This window comes from Chionomys nivalis, chromosome 25 (genome assembly GCF_950005125.1).
Source record: "Chionomys nivalis chromosome 25, mChiNiv1.1, whole genome shotgun sequence".
NCBI lineage: Eukaryota > Metazoa > Chordata > Mammalia > Rodentia > Cricetidae > Chionomys > Chionomys nivalis.
This window is the reverse complement of record NC_080110.1, coordinates 26,809,749-26,822,334: the sequence shown is the minus strand read 5'-3', so window position 1 is coordinate 26,822,334 and position 12,586 is coordinate 26,809,749. Positions and strand designations below refer to the sequence as shown.

Below are 12,586 nucleotides of genomic sequence, written 5' to 3'. Positions count from 1 at the left end.
TGGTGGCAGAGGCATACTAGTGGAAGAGGCTGCTGGCCCCACTGTGGAGGTCAACCAAGGAAGTCCGTGGGGGGGACATATTCATATTTGTACTAACAATAATTACAGCAACTCATTCAAGCCTTTGTTTGTGCAACGAACTTACTTATTGAATAACTACCATACCCCTCGTCACGTTCTAGATCGGTGGTTCTCAACCTCAATGCTGCGACCCTTTAATACTTCATGTTGGGGTGACTCCCAACCATAAAAATATTTGCCTTGCTAGTTCATGACTGTAATTTTGCTACTGTTATAAACCACAATGTAAATATCCGATGTACAGGGTATCTGATATACGACCCTCAAAGGGGTCACGACCCACAGGTTGAGAACCACTGTTCTAGCTGCCTAGGGGCTGTACAGTAAGAGATCATTTGTGATTCAGAGTTGAGTAGAGAGAACAGACACACAATACGTAATTGCCACTCCGTTAAAATCAGCTGTGTGGAGCTGGTGGGGAGCCCCATAGAGGGTGTGGTTCTTACTCTCTGACACTTTTGTTATCTGCTTCCTGCCTCATTTGTACACTCTGTCAAGATACAACTTCCCAGCAGGACGACACAGCTTTTTCCACCTGTGAGCAGGACCTTGGCGGCACTCTTGGCCTTGAAGCCTCCAGGCAGAAGCAAGTGGACCCCAGGATGCAAATGAGCTGCCCAATGGGAGGAGGGATATGCAAGCTGGGTGCTCTAAGCAAGTGTTTAAGACATTTAGAGCAAAGTGATTATTTTTAAAAGCCCAAGATTTATTTAAAGAGCCATCTGAGAGTTGCTCTCTGTGTGTGAAACCTCCCGAAACAGTTTTATCTGACACTATGAATTTATCTTGTTGAGTTATTTCCTCTGGGTCTGGGAAGCACAGATGTGATCTGGAGTCCCAGAGAAAGCCGACTAGAACAGGGATCACCTCTTTGTAGTTCATTATGGCGCTTGGCTAAGCCTTGTCAGGCAGGGCCCCTCTCCTGTGTCCATCTGGGAAGGGGAGCCGGACAGCAAAGAGCGAGTGGGGTACTGGTCAAACCTTCAGGAATAGAGACGCTATTTCCACCTCCAGTGTGTGTGTGTGTGTGTGTGTGTGTTAGGGGATGGGTGCCCCAGAAAGCAGATGGAACACCAGCAGGAGCTTCCATGTGAAGCCAAACAGATTTCTCCTTCCATCTGCTTTGCTTAGCACTTGGCTTGTCCAGAGCCCAGCGAAGCAGGAGAAGCAGCGAGCCCTCTCAGCGGTGGGTTGGTTAGCATTGCTGTTGGAGGCAGCTGAGCCAGCTTGCCCAGAGTCGCTTACAGTGTGTAAGTGGCAAGGGGGGCCAATCTGGGTCTGCTTCGACACGAAGTTTCCGATAGCCCAACCTGGCCTCGAACTCACTTTGTAGATGAGGATGGCTTTAAATTTATGTTCCTCCTCCTGTCTCTACTGCCCAAATGCTAGGATTGCAAGCATTTACCGCCATGCCTGGTTTAAACAGCACTGGGAAGCAAACCCCCGGCTTTGACTGCTAGAGGAGCACTCTACCAACCAAACCACTTCCCCAGCCCTTCTGGCTTGACTCTTGAGCTCACTCTCACCACCCCCTACTCTTCCCACCTCTCAAAGCACAGAATCCTCTGCCTCTGCCAGCAATCCGATCCTTGTAAGTCGGGTAGTACTGACAACCACAGCCCAGGACCAAGATAAAGATTCATGGACACAAGGAAGGTAAGGTATGACATTTAGCCAAGCTCAGAGTGAAAGGTTTAAATTCTGATGGTCTTTGGAAAGCTGCAGTAGTGTTCAAGTGCATCTCCCCACTGTTCTTCTTCCCTTAAAGTCCCTTTGCATAAAGCAGCCAAAAGGACCTTTGAAGGTGTGCATGAAGCACAGGGCATCTCTTTCCAAAGATTTCTGTAGCCTTGATCTCATCATCCCTATATTTTTGTGCTCCGTTCCCTGAGAGGATCGGCTTCCAACCCGGCACAGCGCAACCCCCTTGCTCTTATTCTTGCCACTCTTCCTACCCAGCATGCGCCCTCCTTGATGTCTGAATAGCTGGCTTCTGCCTCAGAGAGGCTTCAAAATCAGAAGAATGTCCTGGAAGGCAGCTTGTCACACTGTCCTGTTACACTTCCATCACTCACTGGCTGTATCCTCCGCACTGCTTCTCTGCATGGTGGCTGTCGTAGCCTACCTTTGCTTAGGGAGACACCTGGAAGGTTGTTTCTTTTTCTTTTTTTCCCTATGTGCACCTACGTGTGTGTGTACACATCATAGAATGCAGGGAGAGGGCAGAGGACAACTTGCAGGAAGGAGTTACTTCTCCCTTCTAACCATGTATTTTCCGAGGATTAAACTCAAGTCATCAGGCTTGGTGTTAAGTGCCTTTATCTGTCGAGTCATCTCACTGGTCCCCATGGAAGGTTCTTGCTTCCCTTTTTGCTCCTGTGTCTCCAGCGCATTGCACAGTGTCTGGCATATGGCAGGCACTTAGCAGACACTAGTTGAATCAATGGGGGAGAACATGATTTGTGCTGTAGTCTGCACCCTACCCAGCCTTTCTTCAAAGTCAAGTGAAAGTCTAAAGGCCATGGTACTATTTTGGAGCAGCACAGATTTTAGGGATCTCTTTCCTGGATAAATGCAGGAAATGTCTGTGACGTGTCCCACCCGTTGGCTCTTAACCACGTGCCTCTAAATAGAGTTGGTTGTGTTTCTTCTCCATTGGTATCATGATTCCAGAACACACAGAGAGAAGCCTTCACTTTTCTTTTGTGAAGCCAGCACAAAAACGTAAGAGATGCTGGTGTGGGTAAGAGCCAAAGAACTGCACGTCTAAACCACACCTGGGAAAAGAACTCACGAAATATATCACACCCTCATTCAACTATCTAGCAACTATTTCAGACTGTAATAAGATGAAAGAGAAGCCTTTGGCTTCCTACTGTTGGTCAAAGCCATAAAACAACATTCTTGTTTCGGAGTCTAAAGATAGGAGAATTTTGTTATCTAGAAAACCAAAATACCGGAGAAACCCTGTCTCGAAAATAAAAAAGAAAAAGAAAACCAAAATACTCTGCATCACAAAGTGAGCCACACAGAATGGACGCCACGAGTTGCCAAAGACGCCCGTGAGTTGCCAAAGACAACCCCCCCCCTCCGGCTGTGCGTGTGTCTGTTTATCCGTATCAGCCCGGAGCAGCTGACTGCAGCAAAGCTGCATGTGACAAGTCAATTACTCGCCTTAGCTCAACCCAGGGACAGCAGCTTCTGGATGCTGGTTGTCTGGGGCTCGGGACAGTCGTTCTCAACCTTCCTAATGCCGCGACCCTCTAATATGGTGGGTTCCTAGCATTGTGGTCTCCCCCAACCATAACATTATTTTCTTTACTACTTCATAGTTGTAATTTAGCTACTGTCAGTGGCCTTAGATGACCCTGTGAAAGGGTCATTTGACTCCCAAAGGGGTCATGACCCACAGGTTGAGAACTGCTGCTCTAAGTAGTAGGCTATATAACCAAAGCAACATCTTATTTTATCCCCAGCACTAGTGGAAATCATTCTAACTATAAAAACATCTTCAAACTTTTCCCCCAGTGGTGTGCCTTGATGTGAGTTTCCAATCATTATACTAATACACGTATGTATCTGTGTCTATAAGAGTTTTAAATCATTATGCCATACATGTATGTATCTGTACATATAAGAGTTTTAAATCATTATACCATACATGTATGTACCTGTGTATACAAGAGTTTTCAATCATTATACCATACATGCATGTATCTGTGTATGTAAGAATTTTCAATCTTTATACCGTACAAGCATGTATCTGTGCATATAAGAGTTTTCAATCATTATATCATACATGTATGTACCTGTGTATATAAGAGTTTTCAATCATTATACCATACATGAATGTACCTATGTATATGAATACATGGAAAGTATCCACTAGAATTGACATTGAATGTTCAATTCTTTTTGGCATGGATCAAAAAAGTCAAAACATATTTTTCCCTTTACTAAACTCTGTAAATAATCATTTTTGTGTACGTTAATGTTAAAGTCCACTTGGCAACATTTTCCTTAGGACTTGGGTATGATATCCACCACTCCTATGAGTTTTCGCTCTGCATTCATTTCCTCAACTGTGGCTTTGTACAAAATAGCTGAGCCTTTTCCTTTTCTCTCTGTGCTCCAGATTGTGAAATTAGTGGAGGAATTTTCAGGATGCTCATGTTTTAAATATGTGACCTGTGATGGCGTTTTATTAATTAGCTTATTTATATTCCTGTGTGTATTGTGAGTGTATACCACTCATAGTGCTGTGATTAAAAAATAAACAAAAACAAACAAAAATACGAAACAAAAAAATCCACATAACGGAGGCAGCTTAGACAAGGAAGTTTCTTTGGGCTTACGATTTCAGAGGGTTAGAGGGGATGATGGAGGAGTGAGGGGAGAAGGCAGGCAAGGCAGCTGGAGCAGCAAGCTGAGTGCTCACAATTTACAACCTGAGCAGGAAGCTAAGAGAGCAAACCGGAAACCAGGGGAGGCATTCAGACCGCCAAGCCCACTTTCAGTGGCGCTCTTCCTACAATAAGGTCACATTTCCTGGACCTCCCCAAACAGCGCCACAACAGGGGACCAAACGTTCAAATATCCGAGAGCGTAGGGGGACGGTCTCATTCAAATCGTCAAGCTTTATATTCAGAACTGTGAAGTTGGTAGAGCAGCTTTCATGTTCATACTTTGAATGCATGGTCTGTGATGCTGTTTTATTTATTATTTATTTGTTATTAATTGTTTTTATTTCAGTGTGTTTGTGCGAGTGTGTGCCGCCTTTTTGTAGGTGCCCACAGAGACCAGAAGAGGGCGCTGCATCCCCTGCAGCTGCAGTTGCAAGCAGCTGTGGGCCACCCACCCATATGATTGATTTCTGGGAACTGCCATGACGCTTTATACCCGGACGGAAACAAAAATGCATGGAAGTTTTATCTATTCCAAGGCTGCAAGTAATTTTAGACTTCATCTTTATTTTTGAGAATTCTGGTAACTTGGCTTTAAAATTGCCTTAAAAATAACATTGTATACAAAATTGTACAACAAATTGTTTCAAAGTCTAAAATAACTGTTTCTGAATAATAAAACATTATCTTAAATTCTATAATTAAGCCAATGTTAATAGTGATATACACGTTTTTATCTCCCTGAATATCTATAGAAAGGAGAAATGAGCAGATAGAATACAATTTTAATAAAATCAATATTTTTTCAAAAGATGCATTTCACCTGTAGCCCAGGCTGGCCTCAAACATACATTGCCTCTGAATCCTATGCTTTGGGCCTTACAGTTGTGCAGCACAATATTTGGTTAATAAATATTACATATATTAATTTTACTTGAACGTAATACAAAAAAGTAATTTGATGGCAACTGGAGGGACTGTAGAATTTCAAATAATTTTCTATGCTGTTAGAAATACCAGTTTTAAAGAACTCTTTCAAGGCCAAGAAATGGGGGTAAAAAAAAATCACTAATACGTTGAACTGATTTTGTTCTTTCTCCTTTTTTAAAAAAAAGATTTATTCATTTATTCTGTATACAGTGTTCTGGCATGTATGCCTACATGCAGAAGAAGGCACCAAATCTTATTATAGGTGGTTGCTGGGAATTGAACTCAGGACCTCTGGAAGATCAACCAGTGTGCTTAACCTCTGAGCCGTTTCTCCAGCCCAAACTAATTTTTTTTTCTAACTGGCTCAGATTTAAATAGTGCTATGGTTTGTTTTTCCAAATTTACGTGCTAATCGAATTGCAAAGCTGGAGACTTAATCCATCTATGGAACTTCAAGGTGGGGCTGCTGGAAAGTGAAAGGCTAGATAAGGCCATTAGGGTGGGGCCCCATGATTGGTCTCTTGTGACTTGGTAAGAAAAGGAACAGAAACTGGACGTACAGACCTGGATGTGTGTGGCCCTTCTCATATCCCTTGGCAGAAAGCGCTGCTTGGTACTCTGCCCCCAAGAAAGCCGGCACCGGTGCCAAGCCACTGCAAGTCTAAAACTATGAACAAAGAAACTGTATCCCTTTATAAAGTTAGCTTGTCCCAGGTCGTTAGCTAGAGCAGCAAAAATCTGACTAGTAAAAACAGAGAGATGGGCTCTGAGACATGAATGATGATTAGCATTATGACATATCACCTCATGGTCCAAACTTCCAACTTCTATTGCTTATATTACCTCCCCTTAGTCAGTTCACAAAGCAACTAGCCAGTCCTTTCAAAAACATAAATATCAAAAGTCCTGACAGCTAAATGGACTGGATGCTGGGCAAGAGAAAAAATTATCATAGATAACATACAGGGATAATAGGTAAAATCTGTATAGGAGCAGAAGCTATATTAATATTAATTTGAATAGGAACGGAAGCTATATTAAAAACTTGCATCAATGTTAAACTTCCAGATTCTCATCAATAAATTGTAGTTGTGAAAATAATGTTTTTATACTTAGCAGTGTTCACTGAAATACCTGGTACAAGGCTGCATGATTAAGGGATGCTTAATAAGAAGATGTGTGTAATTTTGTTTGCTTTAGTTTATAAAGACAAATGTCTTTATATGTGTGTGTATGATATATATATATATGACTGGGACTGAGCAAGACATTCTGCATATATGTTATAGAGTTGTATAGCTTTGTCCACTTGGGGGCCTCCTAATAGTGGGACAGGGACTGTCTCTGTTCGTTGTTCGCTCCTGGCTCCCCAGACCCGAAATAATCACACAGAAATCAGTATTAATTGCAATTCTATTTGGCCAATAGCTTAAGCATATTTCTAGCTGACTCATATCTTAAATGAACCCATTTCTATTAATCTGTGTATTGCCATGCGGTTGTGGCTTACCAGCAAGGTTCCAGTGGGCTCCAGTGCCTGTCTCCTGTGGGCCACTACATGACTTCTCCTGGACTTCATCTTCTTTCTCCCAGCATTCAGTTTAGTTTTTCCACCTAGCTCTATTCTGCTAAGCCACTGGCTGAAACAGCGTTATTCATTAACCAATAAAAGCAACACATAGACAGAAGGACTTCCCAAACCAGTTATTTTCAATGTATCCACTGTATTCATCTGAATGTTAATTGACATTGTTTATATAAGAACAATTAATTTTATGTTTTATTTTAGCTAACCATCCTTTTGATGCTCTGGTTATTTTTTTCTCTTGAGTTTGCTAAGTATAAAATAATTTTAACTGCTGGCAAAGTGTTTATTTTATTAGTTACTGAGTATGTATGATGTATGTGTGTGAGGGCAGGCAGGTGTGTATGGGTATTAAAAGACAATGTTTCCCTCCTCGCTCCATATATTTCCAGGGATCAAACTCAGGTGGCTAGGCTCTCAGAGAGAGCTCAGGTGGCCAGGCTCACACAGAAAGCTCTTTTTGGCCTGCTGAGCCGTCTCACCAATCCACAGAATGTTTTTGTCTTCCTTTTGAGACTTATTTTATGCTGCATTTTATATTCTTTTAAAATTCTAATAATATTTGCTATAATCAGTGAGAACTAAATATTTTTTTATTTTGTAAGTCAGGGAGAAGGGCAGAAGTATTATATTTTAGGAAGTCTAACAAAAATGTAAAGAATGCATTGAACTTATATTGGTCAAACCAATCAACAAGCCAGTCACGTATGTATCCATCCATCCATTCATGTATTCATCCGTTATTTGCTTATTTACCCAACAAATGATTGTTGCTTACTTCTTTTTTCTTTTTTCTTTTTTTTCTTTTCTTTTCTTTCTTTCTTTCTTTTTTTTTTTTTTGGTTTTTCGAGACAGGGTTTCTCTGTAGCTTTGGTGCCTGTCCCGGAACTAGCTCTTGTAGACCAGGCTGGTCTCAAACTCACAGAGATCCGCCTGCCTTTGCCTCCTGAGTCCCGAGTGCTGGGATTAAAGGCGTGCGCCACCACCGCCCGGCTGTTGCTTACTTCTTTTATGCCTTGGATCCTCGTGGATGAAATAAGAAAGACAAAGACGTCTCCTTAAAGGAGGGGGTACAGGGAAGGAGAAGCAGAGGGAGGGGGAGGGGAAAGAAATGGGGGAGAGGAGGAAGAGAGGTTTATTCAGGGGCACAAAGCAAGTGGTCAGTGTCACAGGGGCTAATAAAAGAACACCACCCCAGCCTTAGTCTTACTGGAAAGGATGATCTGAAGAGATTTCTGAAGGAGGTATTTAAATGGAATAAAGACTACATTCCCAGCAAATGCATTGTGTTGTTTGTTTGTCTTGTAAGCCTGGGTATCTGCCTGTCAAGGTGTTAGCAGTCATGAAACAGTCATGGGTCTCACGATTTTCCATTTCCTTTTGCAGCTCAGGGAGCCAGCGGTACTCTGGAGAACCCAGCCCTGGATACGAGTCTGCTGGAAGAATTCTTGGGCAATGACTTTGATTTAGGAGCCTTGTAAGTAATGGAGGCACCACTCCCCACTTGGTGCTTTTGAAACTGTGACATAGTTGAATGATCTGGAGAGTGTTGACTTTGCTTGTGATTGTTATATGATCTTGAGTAGAATTAATCTTATTTCTTCTGTGGAACTTGGGCAGATTTTACCAGCGAAGCCACCTGGGCTTGGTGTTTTTCTTTGCGGAGGTTAATTCTTGCTGCTCCAAATCTCTTCCTTTGCAACCAGTTCAGTATCTCTAGTAGATAAGGAGATACTCAAGTTATGTGTATGTGTGTGTGTGTTTGGGTGAGTATATACCATGTGTGTGCTGGTGATCACAGAGGTCAGAGAAGGCATTGGATCCCCTGGGTGGGTTGTGGGGTTGTAAACCACACAAGGTAGGTGATGCGAACTCAACTCTGGAGGAGCAGCCAGTGCTGTTTACCCCCTGAGCCATCTCTTCAGACTTCAAATGCAACACTCTTTGGATATAGCTCTGAGTTTTGATAATCTTATAGACTACTACTATAGTTATAATATAGAACAGTTCCCCTAGCCCCTGGTAACCACTGATTTTTCTTCTGTCTCTATGATTCCAGTTTTTCCAGGATGTCAAATAGATAAAGCCATGTGATACTTTCTGAGTTTGCTGTCTTCCAGTTAAATGCCTTGCACATCAGTTCATTCCTTTTATTTCTGAGAAAGAAAGCACTAAATGCTTATACCATTGTTCAACCACTCCTAAATCAACGACGTTTGGATTAGTTACGCTTCCTGATAGCATGAACATTATCTTATATACATTTTCATGTATGATTTTGATTTCCTTATTTTTGTGTGTGTGCATAGACTGGAGGAGGAGGCAGTGTTCCGCTTGGTCACCCTCAGCCTTATTCACTTGAGACCTGGCTTCTTACTGAACCTAGAGCTAGTCTGACTTCCAGCGAGCACCAGCCAGTCTCCTGTCTCAGCCTCATGTGGTGCTTGGGTTACAGGTGTGTGCATGAGGTCACACTTCACTTTTTGCATGGGTTCTGGGGATCCAAACTCGGGTCTTCATGTTTGTGAAAAAAGTACTCTTGCCCACTGAGCAAGAGTCTAAACATCTTTAGAGTAAAATATATAACATAAATACTGCTTTCTTGTGTTGTTGTAAATGCAAACTCAACTGTAAAAATTGCCAAATACTCTAGTGCAACCATATTATATTACTGTTATCATCTATCAGTTATCCGGTTGCTTCACTCTCCTTGTCTTGTAGTTATTCATTGTGTTTTAATTGTAGTTATTCATTGTGTTTTATGTTGTTATGTTTTATGATGTTAGGCGTCAGTTTGTATTATGATGTTAGGTATCAGTTTGTATGTTTCTTTGCCATTTATTCTTATGTTTTCCTTGATAAATTGTGCTTCAAATCTTACATTTATTCTTAAAAATTAGGGATTCTTTCTTTTGTTTTAGAAAAGTTGAAAAATATTCTGTACTTTAAAATCTCGTTAGCTCTAATTTGTGATTATTTTATGTCAGTCTGGCCATGAACTTGCAGAGATCTGCCTGCTTCTGTCTCCTGAGTGCTGGACTTAAAGGCATGTATCACCACACCTGGCTTGTTGAGCACTTAAACCTATGTTCATAAGAACACGAATCCTTAGTTTTCCTTGCTTACACTGAATTGTACGGCTTGGCAATTGGAATAATTATAGCTTCTTCCAAGCAATCAGAAAGTTTTCCTCCTTAAGTTACATGGATGGAAGAGTGTGTAGACTCGGGGCTATCAGCACCATTATCTGAGTGGAAGTGTGTAGACTCGGGGCTATCAGCGCCATTATCTGAGTGGAAGTGTGTAGACTCGGGACTTTCAGCGTCATTTCTAGCCAGGCACAGTGGCACACACCTGTAATCCCGACTACTCAGGAAGTTGAGCCAGGAGTTTTACAAATTAGAGACCAGCCTGAGCAATCCACTCATTTCAAACAAGGACATCAACAACACAGACAGCACCAACAGCGCCCAGGAGCTTTTTCCTGGTGAGTTTTGGCAGTTTTTTTTTTTTTTAAATCACCTCCCTAAGGAGTTGGTTCATTTCATTCAAGTCATCAAATTTATGGCCGCACAGTGTTGGAGGTATTTCTCATCATAACCTCTATTCCCCCAAAGGGTCTAGTGATACGGTTGTTCCTCCTACCAATGCTTTCTTTTCTCATTTTCCCCAAGGAGTCTGGTTAGAAAATTTAAAAATGAATGTTTTAAGTTGGATCATAATTGTCCGAAACACGTACAATGCACTGAGCGTGGGCTGACGTACTATGTAGTAAGATAAAGGTGTGACTGTGTTGAATTTGGGAGGGCGGTAAACTGTGAGGAAGAAATGGGAAAGTTCAAATCGGTTGAAACCACCAACACATATGCACTACACATGTAGTCGCTGGGTGTAGGTAGGGGTACACGCATTTGTGTGTTTTAACAGGCGGTTATTCTGCTCAGACACCAACTGTAGACACTCTCTTGAGAACTGGTCCACATTTCAGTTCCCCACCATATGAAGGAACAGCACAGAATCAGCAAGAGATGTGGGCAGTTAGACACTGACTCTGGGTACCCCCTGTCTTCTCCAAGATCCCCCATTAAGTTGTCAATATCCCTTGCTTGTTCCAAACTCTTTTCTGGTTCTTCAGGCCTAGAAAACTGAATTTGTGTTGGCGTTTTAGATGCTTCGCGATTCAACTTAGGTCAGTTAAGAGCTATAAACGGACCATCACTGCCCGCCATTACCTTCCTTGGAATCTCATTGGCTCTCGAGAGTCCTGTTGTCTTTGTCCACTTTCCGGTGTCTTTGGGTAGTGATGCCCTTCCGTAACTTCAAGTTTCCACCAGCTGGAGGACCAGATCTGGCAGGAGCTTACCATTCGTTTCAGAGGCAGGACAGTTGTTGGTGACTCCCGCAGTCCTTATATATATCAGGGTCTGTCCTGACTTTAATGTAACAAGCTTTCTGGCAGTGTGTGCTGTTTCTTTGTTCTGTGTAAGTTCGGTATGCAAGTCATCACATTCAAAGAATGTGATGCAGAGTGATCAGATAGGGAGGGCTATTGATTTCCAATTAAAATTGCTAAAATGGGGGAGAGGGCAGGGAAGATGGCTCAGTGGCCTTCTGAGGGTGCAAGTTCGATTCCCAGCATCTATATCTGGCAGCTTACAACTACCTGTAACTAGCTACAAGGAATCTAACATCTTCTTCAGGCCTACACACACACACACACACACACACACACACAGACAAATACATAAACACACACTCACACATACATATACACACTCATACATATATATATACATGCACACATACATGCATTCAAATATGCATATATACATGCCTACACTCACACATGCACTCATACATACATACATACACATACATATATACATGCATACACGCATGCATTCAAATATACATACACACATACACATACTCACATATATACACATACACATATACATACATACACACATACATGCACTCATACATACATATATCATACATACACATATACATACATACATACACTCACCCATACATGCACCCATACATACATACACGTAAATACATTTTTTCATCACAAATTATTGAAAGATTGTGCCCCCTCTGTATCTGCCATCACATTCTGTGTTCCTTGGGAGAACTATTCCGGTTTCTTCCTTGTGTTAAACCTGCTTAGACGGGTGGAAAGCAGGGTTGAGCAAGGCTCCTACAGTTCAGTGTTTCCTTTTCTTTTGGAGGGCTTAGAACATAGTGCCTAACATGCTCAGCATGCTCTCCACACCGAGGTGTGTCTCAGCCTTGGTATTCAGTCTGCAATGCAGCCTTCCATGTTGTCCCAACAGACTTGATTGTGCTGGTCACCCTGTACCACAACCTCCCTGGCTCTGTTTCCTCAGAAAACAACCACTTACAACTTTGGAGTGGTTGGGGGCGGGGGACGCTGGCCTAAGGGTCCAGTTGTTCCTTACACCTACATCCAATTCTATTTCCAGCTCCACACTTCAGGATTTGAAGCTTCAGGTGACTTTAGTGTCCCGAGCTTTGTTTTGGAGCTTTGACAAGACTTCTCCATGTTGTGTCCTGATGT

At 42.2% G+C, this 12,586-nt stretch overlaps 1 protein-coding gene across 1 annotated transcript in view; it reads left to right on the top strand.

Annotated features, from left to right (window-relative positions):
* Positions 1 to 12,586, top strand: part of Myrfl (myelin regulatory factor like) — a 100,854-nt gene that overhangs the window by 16,835 nt on the left and 71,433 nt on the right. The window contains exon 2 of the mRNA XM_057757420.1: positions 8,386 to 8,476. Coding sequence (XP_057613403.1) covers positions 8,386 to 8,476 — 91 coding nt within the window. The remainder of the gene's footprint in view (positions 1 to 8,385; positions 8,477 to 12,586) is intronic.